We start from the raw sequence: 14,562 nt of genomic DNA, 5'->3' as shown, positions 1-14,562 counted from the left end.
CAAACAAAGCAGGTGTTGACAGATGTGAAAATTACCGAACTATCAGTTTAATAAGTCACAGCTGCAAAATACTAACACTAATTCTTTACAGATGAATGGAAAATCTAGTAGAAGCCGACCTCAGGGAAGATCAGTTTGGATTCCATAGAAATGTTGGAACACGTGATGCAATACTGACCCTACGACTTATCTTAGAAGGTAGATTAACGAAGGGCAAACCTACATTTCTAGTATTTGTAGACTTAGAGAAAGCTTTTGACAATGTTGATTGGAATACTCTCTTTCAAATTCTGAAGGTGGCAGGGGTAAAATATAGGGAGCGAAAGGCTATTTACAATTTGTACAGAAACCAGATGGCAGTTATAAGAGTCGAGGGACATGAAAGGGAAGCAGTGGTTGGGAAGGGAGTGAGACAGGGTTGTAGTCTCTCCCTGATGTTATTCAATCTGTATATTGAGCAAGCAGTAAAGGAAACAAAAACAAAAAAATTGGAGTAGGTATTAAAATCCATGGAGAAGAAATAAAAACTTTGAGGTTTGCCGATGACATCGTAATTCTGTCAGAGACAGCAAAGGACTTGGAAGAGCAGTTGAACGGAATGGATTATGTCTTGAAAGGAGGATATAAGATGAAGATCAGCAAGAGCAAAACGAGGATAATGGAATGTAGTCAAATTAAGTCTGGTGATGCTGAGGGAATTAGGTTATGAAATGAGACACTTAAAGTAGTAAAGGAGTTTTGCTATTTGGGGAGCAAAATAACTGATGTTGGTCGAAGTAGAGAGGATATAAAATATAGACTGGCAATGGCAAGGAAAGTGTTTCTGAAGAAGAGAAATTTGTTAACATCGAGTATAGATTTAAGTGTCAGGAAGTCATTTCTGAAAGTATTTGTATGGAGTGTAGCCATGTATGGGTGTGAAACATGGACGATAAATAGTTTGGACAAGAAGAGAATAGAAGCTTTTGAAATGTGGTGCTACAGAAGAATGCTGAAGATTAGATGGGTGGATCACATAACTAATGAGGAAGTATTGAATAGGATTGGGGAGAAGAGAAGTTTGTGGCACAACTTGACCAGAAGAAGGGATCGGTTGGTAGGACATGTTCTGAGGCATCAAGGGCTCACCAATTTAGTATTGGATGGCAGCGTAGAGGGTAAAAATCCTAGAGGGAGACCAAGAGATGACTACACTAAGCAGATTCAGAAGGATGTGGGTTGCAGCGGGTTCTGGGAGGTGAATAAGCTTGCACAGGATAGAGTAGCATGGAGAGCTGCATCAAACCAGCCTCAGGACTGAAGACCACAACTACAACAACAGGTAAATATGACACTGTTGGATGATGGGACAAAACCTCAAGATCATACGTAAAAATGAGGCATCCTAAAGTTGTTAAATTGTACAATGAATCAATGGGTGGTGTAAACTTTTTGATCAGCTGATTGGACTGTACAGAATCTTTATTACATCCAGAAAATGGACTCTAAGAATGCTGATGCATGCTGTTGATTTTTCTTTGGTCAACAACTGGTTAGAATATCAAAAACACTGTTAAGCGAAAAAAATTCAAGACAGTAAAGTACTTGACTTATGGCATTTACGAATGAGTGTAGCTGAAAGCCTTGTGAGAGCAGGGACAAACACAAAGAGAAGAAGAGGTAGGCCAAGCAGTGAAGAAGCTGGAAAAGAGACTGAACAGAAAAGATTCAGAGAAGAGAGACGACCTGAATGAAATGTACAATACGATGGTATTAACGACCTCCCAGTGGTAGATCAATGCAAAGATGGAGGTACATGGAAAAACACACCATATCAAGGGAAATCAGAAATAATCTGTTCAAAATGCGATATTCACATTTGCCTAAAAAAAGATGCAAATTGCTTTCTGGCCTTTCATACAAAGTGAATGTAAAGGAAACTGTGTTCTGTAAGTGTTTTGCTTATTTCTGTTCTGTAAATCATAATACCAGGGGTTAAAATTATTGATACAACATATAAATTCCTGTATTTTGAAAAGATTTTGCACAATGAAACTGCTGTATAATTTGTAACTACTGGATTCTTATTTCACATTATCAACACCTCCAAGGCCCAATGTCCAATTTATTGGACAACATTTTATTTTTAAATCAAGTATGACATATTGAAATTTTGCTCTAATATATAATACATAGTTCCATATGGACACGATAAAGGGTTTTTTTTTTTTTTTTTACTCAGGACTGGAGGGGTTAAAACATTTAAGTGAACAGTAGGCCTAACTGACGTTAACAACCTACCTGCATGATGCAGAATTGCAAACTACCATATTTAATTCAAAAATATTTAAAAATTAAACATTTTGAAGTGAACTTTATTAACAGTATCAGCTATTGGTAAACAGTTAGCAGTAACAGTTTTATTTATAACTATTTCAGAGTCTAATTTCAACTACGTCATTACCTTTTGAAATTAACAAAAAGAATTAACATATTTTGTTAATTTCAAAACATTTTGTACGTCAAGAATTTCATTTTCTCATACAAAGATATGACTGATATTGACATTTTTTATCCTTTTCCTTCATGATTCTTTATTTCCATAATCTGCAAGTATTCTGTAAGCTGAAATTAAATCCAGATAAGATAACTTGCAAGGGAACTCTGTGTCCTATGCATGGAAGGAATTTATTATTTTAAACACTCATAGAAGACAGAGTAAGCCCCACACTACAGCAAGTTATAGCACATCACAAACTGTTTCAAGAAAAAGCTGTTAAGGCACTTAGCACAATCTACAGTTGATTAAGAAATAACTAAGCAACTCCTTAAAATAAAAAAGGTCAGTAATATGAAGTGCTATATAGATGATAAACCTATATAATGAGGCAAAAAGTATGTAATGAAGCAACAGACTGAAGTAGTTGTTCAGGAATAGAATTTTACCCTTAATGAGTTCAAATATTAGATGTAAAATATAAGATCAAATGTCAAGTTTATTAATGACACAATTAAGTTTTTGAGGTTCAATATCAGATCTGTAGCCGGTGGAATGTCCGTGCAGTTCTAGGCGCTACAGTCTGGAGCTGAGCGACCGCTACGTTCGCAGGTTCGAATCCTGCCTCGGGCATGGATGTGTGTGATGTCCTTAGGTTAGTTAGGTTTAATTAGTTCTAAGTTTTTGGGCGACTGATCACCTCAGAAGTTAATTCGTATAGGGCTCAGAGCCATTTGAACCATCAGATCTATAACAGTAACTGACCATCTGCTTCTTGAAAAGAATGCAAACAGTGTATTTAGTTGGTATGTAAGAGATTTAACACACACAATGGAAAATAAAATTGTATGTACAGGAAAGTTGCAATGCTAGAAAATTGCAGTAAAATGCAAGAAGAGCTGCTAAGAATCTACAGGGCACCTCACATATGCAATGGTCAGCAAAGTATCATGTGGAATGGCATAACAGCTGAGGAAGGGGTGTAGCTCTCTCATTTCCATATTTCACAAGCAGTTATATTGAGGAAATGATGCTATAATGTCAAAAATCTCTTTTTATTTACATATGACAAGCTATAATGGCTGAAAAAACTTAATGCATTGTAGATCAGATTATTGAAAGGAAATGTTGAAACTGTTCAACTAAATAAATCTCATTAACAAGGAATAGCACATAAAAAATGGAACAATTCTACCTGATAGCTAGGGGATCAAAATACTGTTAATATACTTTAAATTATTTAAAGCTACTACTCACTGTTAAATAAGGTCAATGTCTTTCTTAATACTTGCCTTCCCATGAGTATGCACCAGGTGCACCAATCAGCAATTTTGAGCCATTCTGCAATTTGAAAAGATAATGAAAATGAATTCTTAAATAAAGTAAGTAGACAGGAACATATATTTGTTTTTGACTTAATCTCTTTTTATGAGATTTGTTTTTGACATAATGTCTTTTCATGATACAATCATCACCAGTTTTGGTTCACATCTCATCTTTGGAGAGGATCATGACCACTTTCACAAAGAAAATTCAAGCAAAAGCATTGTTAACAGTTTCCAAATTTCACAGTTAACTAAGGTAACAGGAAAACTAAATTGTTTTGAATGTGACTAGGCGTTACAGAAATCGCAAGCTACATTTAACATACTTTTTGGCTGTTTGACTGGTAATGTTTTAGCCAGGTAAAGGCACATATTCACAGGTTGACTGTATCTGCTGTAAAAAACAAATCTGGTGTGATTCACAAGTCCACAAATGAGAACAACAAATCATGGGAAGTTAGTACAAAAAAAAGGGTCTGAAACATACATCATCCCCAGTATTTACATGCCTGCATAGATATACTATGCAGAAATTTGTTCACAACAGTAGTACTTAGAAAATGTCAATAATGATGCAATTTCATATTGTGGAAGTTGTAAGAGATTCTCACTATTAAGGTTCTTAAATCAATTGCGCGATGTGTGTTCTTCCAAATTTTTCAAAGAATATCTTACAAATACTGTATTTTTAGAATTACAGTTTCTTGGTCCTTGTGATAAAACAATGTACTGAACACTGGATTAAGCAAATTAGAATGACAATTAATACATTTTGTTGCTGTTGTTGTTGTTGTGGTCTTCAGTCATGAGACTGGTTTGATGCAGCTCTCCATGCTACTCTATCCTGTATAAGCTTCTTCATCTCTCAGTACCTACTGCAACCTACATCCTTCTGAATCTGCTTGGTGTATTCATCTCTTGGTCTCCTTCTACGATTCTTACCCTCCACGCTGCCCTCCAATACTAAATTGGTGATCCCTTGATGCCTCAACACATGTCCTACCAACTGATCCCTTCTTCTGGTCAAGTTGCGCCACAAACTTCTCTTCTCCCCAATCCTATTCAATACTTGCTCATTAGTTATGCGATCTACCCATCTAATCTTCAGCATTCTTCTGTAGCACCACATTTCGAAAGCTTCTATTCTCTTCTTGTCCAAACTATTAATCATCCATGTTTCACTTCCATACATGGCTACACTCCATACCAATACTATCAGAAACGACTTCCTGACACTTAAATCTATACTCGATGTTAACAAATTTCTATTCTTCAGAAACACTTTCCTTGCCATTGCCAGTCTACATTTTATATCCTCTCTACTTCGACCATCATCAGTTATTTTGCTCCCCAAATAGCAAAACTCCTTTACTGCTTTAAGTGTCTCACTTCCTAATCTAATTCCCTCAGCATCACCAGACTTAATTCGACTACATTCCATTATCCTCGTTTTGCTTTTCTTGATGTTCATCTTATATACTCCTCTCAAGACACTGTCCATTCCATTCAACTGCTCTTCCAAGTCCTTTGCTGTCTCTGACAGAATTACAATGTCATTGGTGAACTTCAAAGTTTTTATTTCTTCTCCATGAATTTTAATACCTACTCCGATTTTTTTTTTTTTTTTTCCCCTTTACTGCTTGCTCAATATTCAGATTGAATAACATTGGTGAGAGGCTACAACCCTGTCTCACTCCCTTCCCAACCACTGCATCCCTATCATGTCCCTCGACTCTTATAACTGCCATCTGGTTTCTGTACAAATTGTAAATAGCCTTTCGCTCCCTATATTTTACCCCTGCCACCTTTAGAATTTGAAAGAGAATATTCCACTCAACATTGTCAAAAGCTTTCTCTAAGTCTACAAATGCTAGAAACGTAGGTTTGCCTTTCCTTAATCTTTCTTCTAAGATAAGTCGTAAGGTCAGTATTACCTCACATGTTCCAGTATTTCTACGGAATCCAAACTGATTTTCCCCGAGGTCAGCTTCTACTAGTTTTTCCATTCGTCTGTAAAGAACTCACGTTAGTATTTTGCAGCTGTGGCTTATTAAACTGATAGTTCGGTAATTTTCACATCTGTCAACACCTGCTTTCTTTGGGATTGGAATTATTATATTCTTCTTGAAGTCTGAGGGTATTTCGCCTGTTTAATACATCTTGCTCACCAGATGGTAGAGTTTTGTCAGGACTGGCTCTCCCAAGGCTGTCAGTAGTTCCAATGGAACTTGTTTCGACTCAGGTCTTTCAGTGCTCTGTCAAACTCTTCATGCAGTATCGTATCTCCCATTTCATCTTCATCTACATCCTCTTCCATTTCCATAATATTGTCCTCAAGTACATTGCCCTTGTATAGACCCTCTATATACTCCTTCCACCTTTCTGCTTTCCCTTATTTGCTTAGAACGGGGTTTCCATCTGAGCACTTGATGTTCATACAAGTGGTTCTCTTATCTCCAAAGGTCTCTTTAGTTTTCCTGTAGGCAGTATCTATCTTACCCCTAGCGAGATAAGCCTTTACATCCTTACATTTGTCATCTAGCCATCCCTGCTTAGCCATTTTGCATTTCCTGTTGATCTCATTTTTGAGACATCTGTATTCCTTTTTGCCTGCTTCATTTATTGCATTTTTATATTGTCTCCTGTCATCAATTAAATTCAATATTTCTTCTGTTACCCAAGGATTTCTACTATCCTTCGTCTTTTTACCTACTTGATCCTCTGCTGCCTTCACTACTTCATCCCTCAAAAGTACCCATTCTTCTTCTACTGTATTTCTTTCCCCCATTCCTGTCAATTGTTCCCTTATGCTCTCCCTGAAACTCTGTACAACCTCTGGTTCTTTTAGTTTATCCAGGTCCCATCTCCTTAAATTCCCACCTTTTTGCAGTTTCTTCATTTTTAATCTACAGGTCATAACCAACAGATTGTGGTCAGAGTCCACATCTGCCCCTGGAAATGTCTTACAATTTAAAACCTGATTCCTAAATCTCTGTCTTACCATTATATAATCTATCTGATACCTGTCAGTATCTCCAGGGTTCTTCCATGTACATGATTCTTAAACCAAGTGTTAGCTATGATTAAGTTGTGCTCTGTGCAAAATTCTACCAAGCGTCTTCCTCTTTCATTTCTTAGCCCCAGTCCATATCCACCTACTACATTTCCTTCTCTCCCTTTTCCTACACTCGAATTCCAGTCACCCATGACTATTAAATTTTCATCTCCCTTCACTATCTGATTAATTTCTTTTATTTGATCATACATTTCCTCAATTTCTTCGTCATCTGCAGAGCTAGTTGGCATATAAACTTGTACTACTGTAGTAGGTGTGGGCTTCATATCTATCTTGGCCACAATAATGCGTTCACTATGGTGTTTGTAGTAGCTTACCCGCATTCCTATTTTCCTATTCATTATTAAACCTACTCCTGCATTACCCCTATTTGATTTTGTGTTTATAACCCCTCAATTACCTGACCAAAAGTCTTGTTCCTCCTGCCACCGAACTTCACTAATTGCCACTATATCTAACTTTAACCTATCCATTTCCTTTTTTAAATTTTCTAACCTACCTGGGATCTGACATTCCACGCTTCGATCTGTAGAACACCAGTTTTCTCTCTCCTGATAACGACATCCTCTTGAGTAGTCCCCGCCCAGAAATCCAAATGGGGGACTATTTTACCCAAGAGGACACCATCATCTTTTAATCATACAGTAAAGCTGCATGCCCTCGGGAAAAATTATGGCCGTAGTTTCCCCTTGCTTTCAGCCGTTCGCAGTACCAGCACAGCAAGGCCGTTTTGGTTATTGTTACAAGGCCAGATCAGTCAATCATCCAGACTGTTGCCCTTGCAACTACTGAAAAAGCTGCTGCCCCTCTTGAGGAACCACACATTTGTCTGGCCTCACAACAGGTACCCCTCCGTTGTGGTTGCACCTACGGTACAGCTATCAGCATCACAGAGACACGCAAGCCTCCCCACCAACAGCAAGGTCTGTGGTTCATGGGGGGTTTTGTTGCTATTATCATTAAAATCATAGGTATCTTTTATACACCTAAAGTGAGCATGATTACAATTTCACATTTAGTTGTCCAGTAGTATTTGCTGTTGATTTATGTGAACTATTTGATTTTGGGATAAAATTATGTAAACATTGATTAATGTTAATATTAAGAGAGAGGATTACTGATGAGAGGAGAAGAGTAAGATGTACTTGTAGATTTAAGTTTAAAATGTATGTTACAAACAATGATAAATTTAAATATTTTTGTAGAATAAAGAAGAAGAAATTGAAAAGAAGATTTGAAGGGGAAGGCATGTGGCCTTGCACTTATAGTAAGTAAATAAGAAAGGTGGATCAATAGGGGCATCCTGAGAAGGGTATTATTACGGACTTGTTGATGATACTGGCATGACATGTTTAAAATGAAATTCCAAAAGCTTATAGTAGCCAGAGACTGGGAACAACTTCCGAATTATAAAGAAAAGAAACATACTGAAGTGACCAATTTTATTTGGAGGGAACTGTTTCAATAGATTTGTTAATCAGTTGAACTTGCATTGTTTTATGTAAGGTGGCTATACAATACTTATTTATGAAGACCCCACTTAAACACACGTGCATTAAATATGCATTCACTATGAGAATTGTTTCCATTCTCAGTGTTTCCCTCATCTTCCACAGAATCATGGCATACTGTACCACAATCTTTTAATTCAAAATGGCAAAAGAACTGATAAACACAGGTATCATCATTTTATTGTGCATTGCAGTATGATTTCATTTTTAGAAGTTAGCAATGAATTATTGATGAAGGAAAGAATAGGCCAGGTAGTTGACTAAAAGTGTAATTTATTACATGCTAATATTAATATTAAAATTAACAATAATTATGTGTCTTTGTACTTGCATAAATAACAGTATGGAAGACTAATATTATTTTATAAGAAGTAACTTAATGGTATGGAGTGTTATTGTATTGTATTTATTGGCCCAGTAAATCTTACATGTACAGTACAGCACATCAGATATTGGACAGGTCAAAGTATATCTTACAATTAAAACACTTTAGGAACTAGAAAATTATGTTCACAAAATTTTACAGCACTTCATACACTGGGCAAGTGAATGTGTAAGTTATAATTAAACCACATTAGAAACTTGAAGTTTACAACTGAATACATGTATAAGCCAATATTAATGATTACAGTATTTGCATGATCCTCAGTTAAGCTCTAAGGATTTTTGAGGACCTCTTCTACACTATGAATTGACATGTAACTAGAGAATTACATTCACAGAATTTTCCTTCATATACTGAGCAAGTCGGTATACAACTTATACTTGAACCCCATTAGAAACTTGAGAATTACATCTGAGTGTATTTATAGGCCAGTATTAATGGTTACAGTATTTGCATAATCATCACTTAGACTCTCGAGGATTTTGGAGGAACTCTTCCACGCTATAAAAGCAATGGCTCAACAGATATTCTTTTAACGCTGCTTTAAATTTTTTTACATCAGTCTTTACTTTAATTTCCCTTGGCAATTTATTGTAGATAATTTTTCCATGGTGTAATGTTCCTCTTTGGCACAAATTGGTTTCTGTATGGAGTACATGAAAGTCAGTTTTCTGTCTTGTATTATGATGATGAACATTTTCATTTTTGGGGAGGATACTAGGATTTGTTATTGTATATATCTTTATAAACATTGCACTTTGAAATGGGAAAATACATGGAAGAGGAAGAATCCCCATCCTTTTAAATAATGGTCTACATGGTTTGTTCCTTTTTTTCCAGCCATGATTCTCAATATTCTTTTTTGCATCCTGAAGAGTTTTAGGTAGGATGGCGAGTTACCCCAGAAAGTGATCCCATATTTTAGGACAGAATGTATATTAGAACAGTAAACTGTCATTAGACAGTCCTTATGGCAGCAGTTTCCCAGCACTCTCATTAAATAACACATGGTACTTAGCTTCATTAATATGTTGTCAATGTGAGTTTCCCATCTAAGATTATCCTGTAGCTAGACCCCCAGAAATTTTGTATTAGGCACACTTGCAATATCTGTGTCTGACATCTGAATTCTTATATCCTCTTCAGTGTTTCTCTTGACATTATGAAAATTTAGTGCTACTGTTTTACTTTTATTTATTATTAGTTTGTTTTGGTTGAACTAATTTACAACATTTGCTAATGCCTCAGACAGTCTTGTCTGTAGTATCTGTGCAGTCTTCCCACTGACTAATATGAGTGTGTCATCTGCAAACTGGATAGTGCTATGGTACTGGTTGGTTGATGTTAGGTCATGTATATATATCGAAAATAGGATGGAGACCAGTACCAAGCCCTGCAGTACCCCATATTTTACTGCTTTATAACCAGAATAGTGTCTTGTTGATTTATTTTCTTTGTGAAAATGTATTTCTATTACTTGCTTGCGGTCAGTAAGATATGATCTAAGACAGTTGTTACTCATGCCTCTGATACCAATTGTTTCGAGCTTCTGCAGCAATAGGGTGTGGTCTATTATATTGAAATCCTTAGACAGATCAAGGCATATGCCTGTTACTTTTTTTCCACTATCAATTTTTTCGAGTACTTCACCCAGAAATTCATTGCTGTTTCTGTTGACCGGCCTTTCCGGAAGCCATGTTGGGTTTTGGATAATATTTTGCACTTTTCTATAAAATCTAGCAACCTATTATGAAAAAATTTTTTTAGTATTTTCGAAAATGTAGATAGCAAGACAATAGGTCTATAATTGGCTATGTCTTCTTTCTTACCCTTTTTGAACAGTGGTTTCAGTTTCACTGTCTTTAAGTAGGAGGGAAAGACTCCATTTGTTAATGAACTGTTGAAAATGTGGGCTAATGGTATTGCAATGAGGTCACCCACATTTTTAATGTCATAATCTGGAATCTCATCCACACCTGTTGAAAATTTTGTTTTTAACTCTCTAATTGATGGTATAATTTCCTTAGCGTTGGTTGGAGTAAGAAATAGGGAGTTTCAGTTTCTATTTTGATTTGATGGTGTTGTGGCAGGATTTTTATTTGAAGATTTTATGTCAGAGAGTAATTTTTCACCAATATTTGCAAAGTATGTATTAAAAGCATTGGCTACTTCTTCTGGATTTGTAATTTCTTGCCATCTTGGATTACCTGGAGATTTACATTTTGGGAAATCTCATTCCCTACTTGTTCTCTGATTATCTTCCACATGGCTTTCATTTTGTTCCTGGCCATTTTTATATGGTGATCATTTGTTGTTTTTTTAGCTTCTTTTATGACTTTGTGAAGCACTCTCTTATAATTCTTGAAATACACCAGAAATTCTTCCATAACATTTTGTGTTTTTGAGATTTCATAAAGTCTCCTCTTTTCAGCACATGATATTTTAATTCCTTTTGTCAGACATGTAACATTTCTTTTTTTAGTTTTTAATGTCTGGTTTTTAACTGGAAAAAAAATATTGAAATAATGGGAGAATATTTCTATGAACATGTCAAACTTTTTACATGTGTTCTCATAGTTGTCTATATCATTCCATGTTTCTTTTTTTAGTAAGTGCCTGAAAATATTTATTTGTATTTATTAGTATCTGATCTATAGCACTGCTTGACAATTTGGTGACTCCGGTGGGGGATTTGATAGTTGTATGCATATTGTAGGTTTTTAATAAGGCCTCAAGGTTTAATCTGTCTTTTGAGTTCTTGTTGAAATCTTTATTAAAGCCACCACATATGATGGTCGTTTTACTAACTATTTTTATACTGTAAAATACCTTCTCAAGATTTTCAATGAATGTAGTTACGTTTCCATCTGGGCTTCTATATATGCAAATAACAATTATATTTAAATTTGTCAGTTGTGTAGCAGAAATTTCGAAGTTTTGCATATATATATTTTAGAATTGTACTTTGTAACTGGACACAAGGTCAAACCAGGTGAGTAATAACAGTACAAATGTCCAATGTAAAAAAAAAAAGTATAGAAGGAGGCATGAATTTTACACAGGATATCGTGCTGCAACATATATAGTAAGAAATGATGTAGGATAGGTGTACTTTCACCTGTAGATATGGGAAAAATACTTATTATAGGGAAAGAGTCACTGTGAGGGAAGGCAAAAAAGTGTGAAATAGAAAAAGCATGCCTGAGGAAAGAGTTATATGATGTTGGTGAAATAGAGGAAATATATGTACATCTGAGGAAATAATTATGTAACATAATTTCAGTAAGAACTAAATAGTAATATTTTTGGCACTTACTCCAGATTTGAGCAACAAAAACAATAGATGTCTAAAAGACAAATGTGTTAAGAGATAAAAGTCATAGAAAGCTTTAAGGTTTCTAAATACTCAGAATGTAATTCCATCCATATGGTTATTAAGACAAAACGTTAAACTTTTATGGAAGGATAAGGCAATACGAATATTTTGTTTTCTCATCAAAAGCATGTTTTTAAAAGAAGTCTTCCTGTAGTTATGCTATGAAAGAACATTGCAAAAACTTTACTGTAGGATCATTAGGAGTAAAAAATCATACTAATAAAGCAGTAGTAGGTGAAAAGAGTACATGCACATTAAAACAATTATGCTGTACTAGGCATACTCAAATACTTATCATGTTATGATAATGATTTGTGTAAATGTAAAGGCTCTTTTCTTCAATTAGAATTGAGCCACCACTGTATTGTTAATCATGACAAAACATCCAGAAGAGCAAAATTAGAATCATGTTACACTAATCACACAAAAATGTCAATTAATTTTATAACATATTAGTAATTATTGAGATTTATTAAAAGATTTCGTGGATAATATAATAGGATAGCAAAATGGCAGAAAGTTGACACAAGAATTCAGAAAAATAACTTTAGTCACCGTGAGATCATTCATCTAACAGTAAGTGAATGGAATTTGGTGTTACCACTCCAGCAACGTGATGTATGTCCTTATCAAGCACCGTTAATAGATAGAGACTTGAGATCATTCATCTAAAAAGACTCAAGATTATTCATCTAACAGTAAGTGAATGGAATTTGGCATTGCACACCTTTCCAGCATAGTGATATGTATCCTTATCAGGTGCAGCTAGTAGTTAAAGGATTTGTGGTGGAACTGCTCAGACTGTATTTTAAAATTTATTTCTCAATTTACTGATAATTTAAATTATCAGATGCATTTTCAATATTTCCAGGTGAATAATGACAGTCAAGGTTTTAAAACTGCTGATACTGAGTGATGTTTTTTCGAACAGGTAGTAGTTAGTCTTGGTGCCTTGAAGTGCCAATTAGCTCTATGTTGTAGAGTCTTAGGCTTGTTCCTCCTATGCAGTACAGGCCTCTTGAAGGCCCAACTCGCAGAGCCTAAGTGTGTCATAATAAATTCCACATGATTTTCACATTCCATTGGTGACATCAGAAGGTAATTAACAGAGTGGCTGGTACCACCCCATTGAATTCCTGTCTATGTATACCTATATTATTCTTTCATGTGTCATTAATTGACATTTAGTATTAATATTTTGATAGTGTCTGAGGTAGTGTTTTGTTTCTGACATTGCAAAATCTACCCATAATAGGTCTCCTTAGAGAGCACCAGAATACAGTAACATTGTCTCCAGCTTATGTGAGTTTCATGAATGAATAGAGGAAATACAATGCTAAAAATTTCCAACTATTATCATAAACCAGTTTCTTTTATGAGTGCACAGTGTCTGAATTCTAGTAAGTTATATTTTCTTGTAAATAACTGCAGCATATCAAGGATATGAAAACAGCACAACAATAATTGAGTGTGATATTTGTTAGGCAAGAGTTTGGAATGTGACCTTGAAGTATCTAAATTTTAATGAAATTGTCGTAGAGCATTTTGTAGTCCACAAGGGGAGATGAGCTTATTTCATCTACAAACAAGTGAATAAAGGTAAGCAAAATGTGCATTAATAAGTGATAAGAAACACCGAACTGCCTATTTGGCCTACTTTCAATTGCTTAAAAATGGATGGTAGTATGTTTTTACGCAACATCAGATTTTCCAGTAAATTAGTACAACAACTTGTACTAACATGGCGTATTTTAGTGAGATCGTTAAAGCAAATTATCATTTAAACTACACATATTTTCATAATACATAAGCTCTACAAGGGTTGGAACTTAAATGGTGGTAACTATTTATTCACAACTGAAACAAAAGAGTTACATTTTTGCACCTTTTACTGTCCGTCAAAGCAGTCACCTGCATTGTGTAGAACCCATTGTCAGTGATGTGGAAGGTGTAGTATACTGTTAGCAGATCCTGTTCTGTTGATGGTGTCAAATGGAGCAGTCTACCACTTGTCGAATATCTGGAACAGCACTGAAGCAAATGCCACGAAGTGGTTTCTTCATCTTCATAATCAAATCAAAGTCACAAGGACTTAAGTCAGTGGAGTATGGTGGATGGTACAGTACTTCCCAGTCTCACTTACCGAACAGAGCAGCCACAGCTTGTGCACCTGCACATTATCATGCAAAATGATGGGTAGGTTGCGCTGAAAGTGTTGCCGCTTCTTTTACAAAGATGGTCACAGGTGATGCTCCAAAAACGAACAGTAATACTGTGCACTGATGGGCTGCCATGGAGGAATGTAATGTGTTAGGATAACACCATTACAGTCATAGATGAGAATCACCATAGCTTTCACCATACTGGGGCTCTGACGCATTTTCGACTATTGCAGCAATTGGATTGGCGCTTC

The 14,562-nt window shown here is 35.6% G+C and overlaps 1 protein-coding gene across 2 annotated transcripts in view; it reads right to left on the bottom strand.

Moving 5' to 3' along the window:
- Window positions 1-14,562, bottom strand: part of LOC126268028 (integrin alpha-PS5-like) — a 554,707-nt gene that overhangs the window by 320,444 nt on the left and 219,701 nt on the right. For both annotated transcript variants that reach the window (XM_049973448.1, XM_049973449.1), the window contains exon 6: window positions 3,769-3,817. In XM_049973448.1, coding sequence (XP_049829405.1) covers window positions 3,769-3,817 — 49 coding nt within the window. The remainder of the gene's footprint in view (window positions 1-3,768; window positions 3,818-14,562) is intronic.

This window comes from Schistocerca gregaria, chromosome 4, assembly GCF_023897955.1.
Source record: "Schistocerca gregaria isolate iqSchGreg1 chromosome 4, iqSchGreg1.2, whole genome shotgun sequence".
Classification (NCBI taxonomy): domain Eukaryota; kingdom Metazoa; phylum Arthropoda; class Insecta; order Orthoptera; family Acrididae; genus Schistocerca; species Schistocerca gregaria.
Note: the sequence above shows the minus strand (reverse complement) of the source record. Positions and strands in the feature narration are given on the sequence as shown.